General features: G+C 16.1%; 5 protein-coding genes across 5 annotated transcripts; 1 reads left to right on the forward strand and 4 right to left on the reverse strand.

Moving 5' to 3' along the window:
- Positions 1–413: 413 nt before the first annotated feature.
- PGAL8A_00082600 (conserved Plasmodium protein, unknown function) lies at positions 414–4,268 on the reverse strand (the record flags this gene model as incomplete). The annotated part of the gene is made up of 1 exon (XM_028670732.1): positions 414–4,268. One exon carries the CDS (start codon positions 4,266–4,268, stop codon positions 414–416), a length of 3,855 nt encoding a protein of 1,284 aa, XP_028525944.1.
- Positions 4,269–6,262: 1,994 nt separating this feature from the next.
- PGAL8A_00082700 (conserved Plasmodium protein, unknown function) lies at positions 6,263–8,144 on the reverse strand (the record flags this gene model as incomplete). The annotated part of the gene is made up of 2 exons (XM_028670743.1): positions 6,263–6,886; positions 7,113–8,144. 2 exons carry the CDS (start codon positions 8,142–8,144, stop codon positions 6,263–6,265), a joined length of 1,656 nt encoding a protein of 551 aa, XP_028525945.1.
- Positions 8,145–10,213: 2,069 nt separating this feature from the next.
- On the reverse strand, positions 10,214–11,173 carry PGAL8A_00082800 (60S ribosomal protein L11a, putative; the record flags this gene model as incomplete). The annotated part of the gene is made up of 2 exons (XM_028670755.1): positions 10,214–10,660; positions 11,099–11,173. The coding sequence occupies 2 exons, from the start codon at positions 11,171–11,173 to the stop codon at positions 10,214–10,216; spliced, it is 522 nt and encodes a 173-aa protein (XP_028525946.1).
- An 898-nt stretch (positions 11,174–12,071) lies between these two features.
- On the forward strand, positions 12,072–12,851 carry PGAL8A_00082900 (40S ribosomal protein S10, putative; the record flags this gene model as incomplete). Its single annotated transcript, XM_028670766.1, has 3 exons — positions 12,072–12,156; positions 12,423–12,584; positions 12,685–12,851. 3 exons carry the CDS (start codon positions 12,072–12,074, stop codon positions 12,849–12,851), a joined length of 414 nt encoding a protein of 137 aa, XP_028525947.1.
- Positions 12,852–13,797: 946 nt separating this feature from the next.
- Positions 13,798–15,150, reverse strand: PGAL8A_00083000 (conserved Plasmodium protein, unknown function; the record flags this gene model as incomplete). Its single annotated transcript, XM_028670777.1, has 1 exon — positions 13,798–15,150. The coding sequence occupies one exon, from the start codon at positions 15,148–15,150 to the stop codon at positions 13,798–13,800; it is 1,353 nt and encodes a 450-aa protein (XP_028525948.1).
- Positions 15,151–15,540: the final 390 nt, after the last annotated feature.

Raw genomic sequence — 15,540 nt, forward strand, 5'->3', positions numbered from 1 at the left:
AACATTTAAAAAAGAAAATTATAAAAACCATTTTAAAGTATTAAATGAATATTAAATAAATTTCTTAAAAACTATTACAAAAAAAAAAAAAAAAAAAAAAAAAAAAAGAAATCCACAAATATGATAAAAAAAAAAAAACAAAAATTATAAAAAAAATTAAAATCTCAAATTCAAATGAATTATTAAAATTATTTTATTATTCATATTTTTGGAATTATTTTGGAGAACTATTTATTTTTTAGGATTATTTATCAAACTCCTTTTAGTTTTAATTTATGCATATATATATTTCACTCTTAGAATATTCCCTAAAATATTTTTCTTAAAAATATTTATTAAATTCTGTTTTTCCTTTTTTCTTCTTTTTTAAATTAGATTTAAAATGAAAGAGGTTGTATATATTTTTTTTCTTTTTATGTTTTTTTTTCTTCTGAATTTAGCTGAAGAGCTTTTTTTAGCTTGTTCTGAATAAAATCTATAATTTTTGTTTTATATAAGTTTTCATCAATAGTTAATTCTATTATTTCATTATTAAATGAATTATCTTTAAAATCTAAAATATTGAAATCAAATATTTTTTGTGAATATTCTTGATTGAAATCATAAAAATCTTCGTATCTTGTAAAAGGGATTACGTTTTTAAACATAGTCTTCGCATTTTTACTTTGTATTCTTTTTAATGTTAATTTATTTTTTGTAAGATAATTAAAATCAAATAAATCGCTTTCTGCTGGAAGTAATGCAGAATATATATATATTGTATCAAAGACTTTTCTAGTATCATTATAAAAATTTTCTTTTAATTCTTGATTTATATAAGAAAAATTATTAAATGGATCATAAAATATTTTATCATTTTTTATTTCGAAATTTATAAAAATTCCTTTATTATATGGTGGAATAACATATTTTTTATTTATAAATTCAAATGTATAAAGATTTTTCATATTATATGCTACTATATTTTTAGTATCTTCTTTTAGATATTTAGATAAATCTGTTTTTAAAAAATTGAAATATTCATTCTGAATTTCACTTAGTTTTTCTTCTTTTATATTATTTTTTAATTCAAAGAATGGATTTATTAAAATGGGTTCGAATGAAAAATTTAAATGGTTATGTATATATAAATTTTCTACCCTTTTGTTATTTAAATTTTTTTTTTTTTGTTTATATTTTTTTCTTAAATTATTTAAAAGAAAATCCATGGTGTCTTTTTCATATATACACTTACTGCTAGTACATATATATTGAGTTAAGTGTTTCATAAATATTTTTTCACTTATAGAAGTAAATATAGAAAAAGAATTGAAATTAATGGAGTTTTTTTTATTATTATTATTTTTATTATTAAATATAGGGTTGTGCTGTTTTTCCTCAGACTTTTCAATATGAAACAATTTAAGAAAATTAGTTGAATATAGTTCATTTTTTTTCTCTGATTTTTCTTCATTTTGATAATTTTCTTTGTTTATTTTTTCTTCAAAAATGTAAGATTTATTATCCTTTTTTATGTTTTTCATATCTTTGATTTCAGAACTCTTCTTTTTTATTTTATTCTTTGCATTTCTACTTATAACTTGTAAAAAATTGATTTTGCTTGTATAAAAAATTGGTACATAATTATACACTTTTTTACTTTGATTTATTATCATATTATTTATAGATATATAGAATGGCAAGGTAGAATGATCAAAAAACTCGTCTTTTTGTAAAAAGGGAAAAAAAGAGTATTCAATTTCAATTCTATTAATTCTATAATAATTAATATTATTTTTTAAATAATTCAATACGTTTAAGTATTGAAAAGGAAAATCTTCACTATTTTTAAATTTTTTAAAATAATCAATCTGTATTTCTAATTTTAAATTATATTTTTTATTATCATTTAAGAAAAAATTAAAGAAAATATAAATAAAATGTGGTTTGTTATGACTACAATTAATCTTAATATATTTATTTAAGTAATCTGACTTATTATTCTCATTATAAATTAAATTAATATCAGGACTCATTTTAGATATGTTTTTTTTTTTGCATAATAATTTATATAAAGGGTTAGAATGAATTCCAATAAATAATTCAGTTAACACCACTGGAGTTTCAAATTCTATAATCCCTTTTTTAGATAGTAATAAAATATAATTATTTTCTTTAATAATTTTATTTATCAAAAATGCATATTCCTCTTTTTCTTGTGGTGTATTATTCTCAATGTTTAATAATTTCATTCTTTTAAATCGTTCATGTGCTCTTATTCTACTATGTAAAACTTGTTCATTTAAGTAGATTTTTCCTTTTTCATTAAAATTTAAATTATCATCTATTATTTTTCCTTTTTGATTTTCAAACGATTTTAGATCATACAAATCATTATAAATATAAAAATTTTCATTAAAATATATTTTTTTTAAGTAATCATCATTATACTTATTAATAACGTTTTCATTATAATTATTGTTATTATTTTTTAAAGTATCATTGTAACTTTTTATATTAATTATATTTTTTAAAATACCGTAATTCCATACACCTTTTAAAATAAAATTTGCCCTTATATTGGTGTTTAAATAGTTAAAAAGGATATTTTTATTTATATAATTATTATTATAACATACATCTAACTGAAATAAAAAATTCAAAAGCATCTTCTTATGATATTTGTAAATAAAAACTACATTTTTACAAATACCATTGTAATCTATTTGTAATTTATAAATATTTTTACTATAATTATAATCCTTATATTTTTTTAAATTACTTAAAACATTTGTGGAAAGCATAAATAATTTTGATTTATTTGAGTTTAATTTTTTCCATTCTTTATATATAATATTATCAGATACTTTTATACTTTCATTATCCTTTTTATTCATATATAATAAGTTATCTTTTTCATGGTTTTTATTAAATTCTCCATTGTAATTAATATGTGAATTATTATCATACTGTGAATTATTGTCATTAGAGTTTATAGCTTTTTTTAAATCAAATATTAATTCAGAATTTTCAATTGAGTGAAAAAATACACAACCAAAAGTATAATTGGTATTTTTTTTTTTTTTTTTTTTTTTGAATAGTAATCTATTCAATGTTTGTGATTTTAAGTTATTTTTTATTATTTGTAAAAAACTTTTTTTTTTTTTTTCTCTTGTACATATTCCTACATTTAAATTTTTGTTGTTTTTAAAAACTTCATCAAAATTATTTTGCATACCTATATTTAATTTTTTTAAAATAATACTAGAAGTATTTAAACTAATTTCATTTTCTATTTTTTTTAAAATTTTTAAGTATTCTGAATCTTCATTAGATCTCATAATATACTTCAATAGTAAATTATTGTTATTGATAAAATAAAATGAATTATTGAAATTTATATCATCATTATTATCATTGTTATTCTCATATTCATCTTGTCTATCATAAATGTGTTTACCTTCTTTGTTATCTTTTTTTTTATCTATATTTTCATAATTTTCTTCAAAAATGTAATTCTTTTCTTTGATTAAGTTATGCTTTTCTATATCATTACTTTTTTTATCAATATAACTATTAGAACTTTTTAAAAATATATAATTAGAATAAGAATTATCCCATGCATGTTTAAAAATTTGATTAAAATTTATTTCATCTATTGCTAAAGATAATGGTGATAAAAAAGATAAATTTCTGATATCACCTAGATTTTCTCCTAAATATAAACCTTTAATTTTATATTTGTTATTATTATTAGTAAGATTGTTCGAGTTACTTAAAATATTTGTTTTACTTTTATCAATAAAATATGAAGAATAAAATTTTTTAGAATTCTTTATTTGGCTATCTGTTTTTGTAAAAAAAGAAAATGTGTCTAATAAAAAATGAAAGAATTTGTAAAATATGTTATACTTTTTATTATTTCCTTTTTCTTTTTTATCTTTATTTATTATTTCTTCTTTAATTGTAGTATAAAAAGGATTTGTATGTAGGTAAATATATTTTATTTGATCTTCTTCATCGCATCTTTCTTTTTTTTTTGTAATTTTTTTTTCATTTTCATTTTGATCATCTTCAATATTTATATTGTGACAATCTAATCTATCACAACTGGAACAATATGGAGATGAAAGTTTTTTATTTATAACATTATTAGATGATATGTAAATGTTATCTCTAAAATTTTCAACAAAAAAATCAGCTAAAGACGGATGGATAATTAAATTACATAATATTTCTGAATATATAAAAATAAATAAACTTATTAATATAAATTTAAAAAATAACATTTTAAAAAAAAAATCATGTTATTTCTTATATACTTTTTCTTCTTTTTTAAAGGAAAAGTGATGAAATTGAAATGTTTTTTCAATTTTTATAAATACAATATATTATTAGATACTCATTTTTTGTAAATACTTATTATTAAGAATTTATATTTATAAAAAGTTTTTATATATTAGTTTTTTATATTTTTTCTGATATATACAAATTCTCAGCTTTTATTAAACAAATAGAATATTAAAATGTAAGAAAAAAAAAAAAAAAAAAAAAAAAAAATTATATAGTTTATTTTCTATTAAGAATAAGAAAAATGTAGTGAAAAAAAAGAGAAATTTTTACGCATTAAAACTTTTTTTTTTTTTTTTTTTAGATTTTTTTTTTTTTTTTTATTATAGCGAATAATTAAAGTAATTAAGTGAATGCTTTGTTCTAAATTTTCTTAATATACATATTAATTAAAATTTTATATATTGAAGAATTTAATATATTTAATTATTACTTTCATTATTTATAAATAATTATATAATTTTGTATTTTTTTTTATTATATTTTTTAAAATTATATTTATATTTGAAAAAACTATTATAATTTTTTTTTTTTTTATATATTTGAAGACAACATTTTTATAAATAAAAATGATTGTGTTATATTTTTGTTTTAAATTTTGACACAAATGTTTGAAATTTCTTTTATTTAATTTAAATTAATTAAAAATAAATTATTACCTAAAATGTATTCTTCATAATTACTTTAATAAGATTGTAATGTAATGCTTTTATTTCATTTTATTTTACTATTTTCTTCTTTTTATATTAATTAATGAAGGTATATTATAAATGAATTTATATATATAAAATTATGTTATAATTCATTGACATATAGTAAAAAAAAAAAAAAAGAAATTCATTGAGAGAAAAATGCTAAAAGAAGAAAATGTAAAAATTAATTTATGTAAAGAAAAAAATTAAGATAAATTGTAAGTTAACAATTAGTGTGAGGGAATTTACGATAAATTATATAAAAGATATATATATATATATATAGTTTTTTTTATTTATATATAAATTTTCATAAATTGTTATGTTTATTATAAAATATTATTGAAAAAATATAATGTAGTAATATCTACATTTTTTTTTGATTCAATAGTAGTTTAACCAAGTTGTATGTGTAAAGAAATATATATGAAATTATACATGAAAGATTTTGAAAATAATTTTTATAAAAATTTTAAAAATTTCATACTATTTTTATTATAGGGAAAAAAAAAAAAAAAAATATAATATAAATAAAATAAATTTAAGTAAATATATGAGAATTAAAAAATAAAAAAGGAATTCTTTTAATTTATATAAATTTGGTTTCAAAAACAAGATTTTTTATACTAATAAATGTAAACAAGGGTAACTTATTTTTTATATATTACCCTTATAGATTTAAATTAAAGCACATTTTCACAAAAAAAGAGAATTATGAAAAAGGGAAATTTAAACTATAAAAAATGAAATATAATAAAAAGTAATACAACAAATATTTCCATAAAATAAATAATTTTTTTTATAAGAATAAAATACAAAACAAAGAATATACATCCACACGGTTACACACACACACACACACACACACAAAAAAAAAAAAAAAAAAAAAAAGAAAAGAATTAAATATCAAATAAGAAAACATATTTAATAAATTTTGTATTTTTCTATTTAATTATCAATTAAAAAATCAATGAACTTTTATTAAGAGAAAATGTTGTGTATATATTTCTTATCTATTTTTTATTAAATGGTTCATTTTTTTTTTTTTTCAAAATTTATTATTTTATATTTTTAAATTTTTCATGTTCTTTTTATTTTTGGAAAATAAAAAGAGTATGTAAAACTTTCTTCTGTTTGAATATATCTAATTACTTTTTGTATAATTTTTGAAGGTTCTTACAAATTTTTTTTAGTACTTAGTACATTTAAATTGGTATTATAATAAACCAATTGTTTTAAAATTATATTTGTCCTATAATTCTTGGATGTTTTAATTGATTATAAATAAGACAAATTGCAATACAAAGAGAAATCAATCCAATAAGTAGATACAGAATACCTATTGATTGAGCTTTTTCATTAATAAGAACAGAACCTTCTGCTATAATAAAATATTTCTTTCCATTAAATTCATTAACAGGAAAATTATTCTTTATATTTACATAAAAAGGTAGCTTGACTTCTGATTTTATTTTGGCATACTTTTTTCGGAATTCTGATAAAGCAGCTGTTTTCATCCACACAATAAAATGAGAATTCTCTACACCATATCCGTTTTCTTCATTCATATTTAAAGTTGTTATATATTTTTTATCCATTAACCAGAAATCCACATTTTCTTTATGTGCATTCATGTCACTTTCTGATGGATTTTTAAACTTGTTATAGTCACTATACCATGTAATTGCTTTTTTCGATTCATCTATTTCTATCATTTCTTTCAAATCGTTATCTTTGTATATGAAAAATGTATCATTAAATACGCTTCTAGCTATCAAACCACAAGGATGTAATACTTTACCATTTTTATTTTGAGTAATAGGGGTACATTGAGATATGTCGCTAGTTTTCGTATATATTTTTCCCTGTATAAATAAAAGTTTTTTTTTTTTTTTTTTTTTTTTTTTCACAAAATATTTAATTTTATTTTAAAATATAAATTATAAAAATAAATAAGAAAATTAAAATATTTAGTGATATAAGAATAAAATTAAGTGTATTAAATAAAAAAAAAAAAAAAAAACCAAAAATGGAAAAATGTAGATACAAATAATTTGTAAAAAAAATAAAAATTTCAAATATTTTATATACCATTAATTGATTGTGAGATTTAGATATAAGATATTTTTTATGATTTTGATGAAAATTATATAATTCATAATAAATGTAAGAATTTTTTCTAAATGGTCTTTTTGGTCCATAACAATAATTTTCATTTATTTCTAAAATCAACGATTCATCTTTATAATTTTCATAGGATATCTTACATTCTTTTCTGGTTGTAGATAAAATAATAAATATGCAACCAACTACTATAAATATTATAGATATACATAAGTAAGTTATAATTAAGCACATGGGTGTCCAGTAATGTTGCCATGATTTTAACTCTTGTTGTTTAAATTTTTCGATAATAGAAGTTTTTTTCCTTTCCTTTAAATCAAAGTAATTTATTTTTTTTTTTTTTTCTTCTATTTCTTCTATTTCTTCTATTTCTTCTTCTTTTTTTTTTTTTTTTTCTTCTTCTTCTTCTAATATTTTCATTTTGTATTTTGCTAACATATTTTTTTTATTTTTCATAATAGATGCTTTATTTGTAACATTATTTATATATTTAAAAGGATTATTCATATTATTTGAATTGTTTCTTCTGTCTTCAAAATAATTTATATTGTTACCACTCGCTAGCACATCTTTATTATATCCTAATAATTTTAATTCATAAGATTTTTGCATATCCTTATTTTCAAATATATCTTTTTCTTCATCTGTTATTTCTTTTTTTTTTTTTTTTCTTGTTGAGTTGTTCTTTTTTATATTATCTTTTTTTATTTTAAGTTTTTCATCTATTTTCATTTCATTATTTTCATCTTCCTTTTCGATATCATCTTTTTCTTTTATAAATTTTATACTTTCTCTTCTTAGATTATCATTTTTTTGTGATTCTTTCTTATCTTTTTTTTTTTTAGAATTATTTCTAAATTCTTTTGATTCTTCCTTTTTTCTACTTTCATCTCTTTTTACTTTTGCTTCTACATTCTTCTTTATATCTCCTACATCTCTAAATACATTTATAGGTTTTAATTTCTTTCCTTCTTTTTTAATATCATTAGAATTATTCATTATAATTTTTTGAAAGAACTCTTTTGTATTTGAGTGTTATTATTTATTTATTTTTTATTTTTTTTTTTTTTATTATTCTTACATAAGAAAAATTAAAAACTTTTAATTATAACATTGATGTATTTTAGCTTTTGTATATATCATTATATATATGGAAATGAAAAAAAAAAAAAAATTTTATCTTATAAAAATTATTAATAAAAAAAGAACAAATAACATTAGAAATAAGAAAATATATAAATGAAAAACGAATAAAAATAAAGAGAAAAAGAAAACAAAAAGAATTAAAACATTTATATTTATATATATTTTTAATTAGACGGCTAAAAGAAAAACCGTTAGTAATAACTAAAAAAATCTCTTATCATTTTTAATGAAAAAATTATATAATGGATAAAAACATGAGAGAAAAAAATAAAAATAAATAATAATACATGAAATGATTAATAAAAAAAAAAGGTTTTCAATGTAATATAATATATAATAATAATAATAATAATAATAATAATAATAATAATAATAATAATAATAATAATAATAATAATAATAATTAAAATAGTTTTAATTTTAAAATAACTATTTAATATCAACAACTGATTTATATCTATATTTACAAAAATTAAAAAAAAAAAACTTATTTTTTATCAGTGAAAACATATTTAAATAATAACTTATTATTATATATAATATCCTAAATATATTATTAATTACATAAAATATATTACTTAAAATGTTTATATATATATATATATATTAATTATCTTTATTTTTTCTATATTTTTTAATGTTCTAATATACTTTTGTTCTTTTGTTCTATATATAAATATTTTTTTTTTCTAATTTATAAATAAGCTAATAAATTTTCCATTTAATAAAACAACATAATAAGTATTTTCTTCTTATTACCATTCTAATTAATACACATATTCTCCTAATAATTTAAAAATTTAATAAGAATATCAAGATTTTATTATATATATGCTATGTGTGCAAAATTACACTAAAATATAAATTCATATAATAATTTTTTGTTATGTAAAAAAAAAAAAAAAAAAAAAGTCAAAATTATTACTTCAAATAAATGTATTATTTTTTTGTATATAAAATAATACATTTTGAAACAATTGGAAACATATTTAAGATTTAAATTTGCATAATTTGAAAAAACATTTAACTTACGTATTATTTTAATGTAAGAGAAAAAATAAATGCTCAGAATTATTTTTATAAAATACTAAAAGTATTTTTTTTTTTTTTTTTTTTTTTTATTAATTAATAGTAAAAAAAAAATTTTAAATAAAAATTCTAAATTACTCTTTATAGACATTTTAATTTTTTTAACAGATTGGTATATTAACAATAAAATAAAAGTGAATCATTTCAAATTCATGAAATAGATTATTAACAAAATTTTATATTTTTTTTTAATCTATTTTTTTTTCTTTTTTTTTTTTTTTTTTTGATTATTCAAGATTTTTTTTATTACACTACTTTTATTATTATTAATTTTATTTTTAGTATTTCATTTTATTTTGCCTTTTTTTTTATTGTTTTCTAATTTTCAAGAGTAATTAAGTATTATTATTATATAGAATATATATATAAAAAAAAAACTTTTAAAATTATATTTTAAGTTTACTTTTCACTGTCATTAAAAAAAAAATAAAATAAAATAAAATAAAATAATTGAAATAAAATTCTTTTTTTAAAAAGTTTTTTTTTTTTTTTTTTACTTTTTATAAATCATAGTCTAATATAATTAAGCTTAACATTTGATGAAAAATAAAAAAAAAAAAAAAAAAACTTTTTTTCTTTTTTTTTTTTTAAACATACACCTAATCACATGCAAAATCATTTTTTTTCTTTTTTGAATTATAAAATATGTGTAGATATATAAGTACATTTAAAAAAAAAAAAAAAAAAAAAAAAAAAAAAAAATGATTTACATATGTAAAAAGATAAATTAAAAACATATATATATATATAGATATATATAGAAGTATTTAATTTGTTATTTTATTAAAATATTGTATAGTTATCTCCCTATCTTAAACAAAATATTAAATGTTTTATTTTAGTAAAATTCCATCAAATTTTGTTTGAAACCATTTCATTGCATCTTCTTTTGTAACTTTATGAGTTTTAGAGATTCTTGATCTTTTCCTTCTTCTTCTTGTAACTCTATAACCAGGTCTTGATAGATGAACATAAAAATCCATACCATAAATACCAGTAGAAGGATCATATTTAATTCCTAAATCAATGTGCTCTTGAATACCAAAACCAAAATTTCCTGTATCTGAGAAGTTTTTTCTTCTTAATTCATATTCTTTTACTTTTAATCCCTTTTCTAATATTTCTAAAGCTTTTTTCCCTCTAACTGTTACATAACAAGATATTTTTTCATTTCTTCTTACTCCAAATGATCTAATTGTAAATCTACATTTACCAAAAATTGGTTTCTGCTCAGTTAATTGTTCTAATACTCTTGCAGCTCTTGTTAATCTATCTCCTGACTAAAAATTTAGAAAATTTTAAATATCAAAAAAAATATGGAAAAATAAAATATTTAAAAAATTTCATATTTTCTTAAGCATATATATGTATATTATCATATGTTTGTATTAAATATTTTACTAAAAAGAATATTTACAATAAATTATAAAAAATGTTTGATAATTTATATGAGTTTCCTTCTTTTTTTTTTTTTTTCTTTTTATAAAAAATATTGTGATATATATGTGTTAAATAAAATAATGTTCTTATATTTATAAATATATATAATATTCTATATTTATAAATTATATAATATTTTATATTTCTATATATATATATAATATTCTATATTTATAAATTATATAATATTTTATATTTCTATATATATATATATAATATTCTATATTTCTCTCTCTATATATATATATATTTAAAATAATATTTGATAATTTTCTTACTTCTCCAACACAAATATTGAGAACCAATTTGTTAACTTTAATTTCTCTCATAACATTTTCTTCTCTTTTTTCCATTTTTTCTTAAGATTATTAAATAAAAATTATTAAAAATTATTTTTTTTTTTTTTTTTAAAAATATGGAATAAAATAGATGAATTAAAATTTCCTAAGAAAGTGTAACTTTTTAAATATAATTTATAGCTTTTTATAATCCTATTTTTTTTTTTTCTTTTTTTTAGTAATTTTTATACAACATTATTCTATTATAAATTCACCTATTCCTTTTTCCTTAAAATAAATAAGATTTTGGATATTTAATATAAAAATAAAAAAAAATAAAAAAAAAAATAAAAAAAATGTATATATATGAATTATTTCATTACATAAAAATACATAAATACAAAAAAACTTAGGATTTGAGGAAAAATACAATCACAAAAAATTATTAAAAATAATTTTTTTTTTTTTTTTTATTTATACTTTTGTACATTCTTTTGTTCCATATATATATTTATAAAATAATTAAAAATGTTTTAAAAAAAAAAGTGAAAAAAAAAAAAAAAAATAGAAAAAAGAAAAACTAAAAATTTTAGTGGGGAGAGGGGTGAATCAGTCACATACATTTAGAGCACTACTATGAAAAAAAAAAAAAAAAAAAAAATTTGTACATTTTTAAACATATAAATATGATGTTTTTTATTTAAAGCATATATAAAAAACATTCATAAGTGAATATATGAAATTTATTACTAATATAAATTTTAATGTATTTTTCATACATATATGCATTTATATATATATTTATTTTTATTAAAAAAAAAAAAAAAAATGAGAAAGAATATTTAAAAAAAATTTTGAAATAGAACTTAAAATTGTTGAAAAAAAAAAAAATTCCAAATTTTAATATTTTTTATTATATAATTTTATTTTATTTTTTTTTTTTTTATTAAATTTTGTTGTATGAAGTTTAAAAATGGAGAAAAAATTACTTCCACATCATAAATATAGTTATATTCCAAAACAAAACAAAAAACTCATATATGAATATTTATTCAAAGGTAGCATAATTATATAAATTTTATATATTTTACTTTTTTGATTTATACATATATATATATATATACATATACATATATATATATATATATATATATATATATATATATATATATATATATATATATATATATATTATAAAATTATTTATAATAAAAATTGAATGAGAAAATTTTAAATTGTGAATATAATAAGAAAAGAATATATATTTTTTTTTTTTTTTTTTAATGTGTATATATCTATATATTTTATTTTTTACAATTTTTAGAGGGTGTTATAGTAGTAGAAAAAGATGCAAAGATACCACGTCATCCTCATTTAAATATTCCCAATTTGCATATAATGATGACATTAAAATCATTGAAAAGTAGAAATTATGTTGAAGAAAAATATAACTGGAAACATCAATATTTTATATTAAATAATGAAGGTATTATTTATATAATATTTTGTTAATACATTTTATTAATTTTAAATAATTTAATATTTATATATATCACATTATGATTTTATTTTATAATTTTGTTAAGGTATTGAATATTTAAGAGAATTTTTGCATTTACCTCCATCTATATTTCCTGCAACTTTATCAAAAAAAACAGTCAATAGAGCACCAAAAATTGATGAAGAAATTACAAGAGAAATCAGACAACCAATGGGAAGAGGAAGACCTTATGATAGAAGAAATCTTGAATAAGTTTTAATTATAATTATTTTAATTTATTATTTTTTTTTTTTTTTTATAATTTTTTTTTTTTATTATTATTTACACATTTTCATAAAAAAAGCTTTATATTTAAAAGTATCACTTGATTTTTAAAGAAAACAGTATAAATATAAAGTTTACAAAAATTTTTAATTACACAAGAAAAAAAGATAAAATAAATTAAATTGTAATGAATTAAGATAAACGAATAATTTACTATTTATTATAGGAAGACAATAAAAAAAATAATATTTTTAAATTATTAGAATTTTAATATATTATATATCTTTTAATCACATATATGTAGAAACAAAAAAAAAAAAAAAAAAAAAAAAAAAAAAAAAAAAAAAAAAAAAAAAAAGAAAAAAAAGAAATAGGTAAAAAATGAAAGTAAATAAAAAATGAAAGAAAATAAAAAATGAAAGAAATAGGTAAAAAATGAAAGTAAATAAAAAATGAAAGAAAATAAAAAATAAATATATAAAAGAATATTTAAATGTATTCATATATGAATAATATATATAAAATTACAACTTTACATTTGTTACTTAAATATATGAACATATTAAAAAAAAAAATATTATTAAAAAATATTTTGATTTAAAGTAGTATTCATTTATAATAGAAATAAAAAATTTTATAAATTTATGATTTACTAATCTAAAAAAAACAATTAAAAAATTTTTATATTAAAAAAAAAAAAAAAAAAAAAAAATCAATATATATATATATATGTAGGTAAAAATTTTATTCAAAGTAATTACTAAAAAAAGAAATAGAACATATTTTTTTTTTTATTTAAAAATTTTATATAATTATTAATAAAATAATATTATTGATTTCTTATTATAGAAAATAAAATTTCATATTGATAATCATTATATATACATTTTTTAATTTAGTTTGCTTTTTTTTACATAATTTTTTTTCTTTTTTATTATTTCATAGTTACTTTTTTTTTTTTTTTTTTTTTTTTTTTTTTTTTTTTTTTTTTTTTTTTCTTTTCTTCTGTATTTTCTTCCGTTTTTGTATCTAAAGTAATTTTTCCGGAAAGTTTATCTTCTCTTTTTTTTTTTCTTTTGAGATATTTATTATCTATCATTGTTTTAATTTTAGATTGAATAATTTTATAATTTTCTTTTTTCTTTTCTATATATTCTTTAAAAAAAGAGGGTAATTCAATATCATAGAATTTCATAAGTGAGTTTTTAGTTTTTTCTGAAAATTCTTTTCTTTGTTTTTTATAAAGAGAGTTTTCACTAATAATTTTTTGTCTCATAGTATTATAGTTAACTGATTCTAAATATGTTTTTTCATATTCTTTTTCATTAAAATTAGAATAATAATCATGTGCTGTTTTATTAAACATAATATATAAGTAATCAGGTCTGATTCCTTCCATGAAATCTCTATTTTTAATTTGACTTTTAATTGTTTCTAATTTTAAAAATGCATTATCTCTTTTCAATTTGTTATCACATTTTTCTATATTTAAAAAATCAAAAAACATTCTTAATATAGAGGGGTGAATTCCTTGATTATTTATTTCTCTGTTTACTTTTAGTATGGTATTAGGTAAAGTGGCTTCATCATCTTCTAAAATTCTTGTAACTCTATCATGATCGTCTATGGGTGTTTCAGGTGAGACTTCTTTTAAATTCCTTATAGCCATCCATTCTTTCCACAATAGTTCTTTTTCATACATAAATATTTGTGTGTAAGATGGCATATAAAATCTCATTTTATATTCCAAATTATAACAAAAATCATCATAAGATATTTCATATTTATTTGTAAATAATTTACTAATTAATAATCTGGGTGTTAAAGAATAACAACATAAAGGTTTAAATGGATCACATATTTTTCCAATTAATTTTAATAATTCATATTTAACTGGATCAATTAAACCAAAAGGTAATTCGTAACCTTTTAAATATTCTGACTTAATTTTATCTTTTAAAATAATATATGGTTCCTTTTGAATATCATAATCTGGTATTTTATAAGGATATTCATTAATTAACTCTTCTATAGATTTGTATTTTGGAGATGATTTAAAATCTTCTTTATATGATTTATTTTTTTCATTTTCTTCCTTTTTTCTTTTATTTATTATAATTTTTGTCTTTAATTGGTTACTTTTTTTTTGAGCCGGACGAGATACATATATACGATTAGAATAATCTTTTTTATTTGAATAATTATTTTGAATATAAAAGGAGTTACTTAAATTATTTTCTAAAGTAATTGTAAATATTGTTAATATTATAAAGATTAATATTTTCATATTTATTTATTTTTTAAAAATAATTAAATCAAGAAAATTTAAATCCACTTTTTTTTTTTTTTTTTTTTTTTTTTCCAATTTACTCATTTGAAATAACATACTTTTTTATTCTTTTTCTTTTTTCCTTTCCATTTTAACCCTTATATAGACAAAAAAACAAAATATATAAAAATATAAAAATTTTAAAAGTATCAAGAAGATACAAAATTTGAAAATTTCTAAAATATTTATTTTTTTATATATTTTATTTTTTTATGATATATATTATTTTTTTTTTTTTGTTTTGTTTTTTTTATTTTATTTTATTTAATTTTGACTCATTTATTTTTATTTTATTGTTATTATTTTATTTATTTTTTTTTTTTTTTTTTAATTTTCTTAATTTTTTTT

Source organism: Plasmodium gallinaceum, assembly GCF_900005855.1.
Source record: "Plasmodium gallinaceum strain 8A genome assembly, contig: PGAL8A_v1_60, whole genome shotgun sequence".
Classification (NCBI taxonomy): Eukaryota; Apicomplexa; class Aconoidasida; order Haemosporida; family Plasmodiidae; genus Plasmodium; species Plasmodium gallinaceum.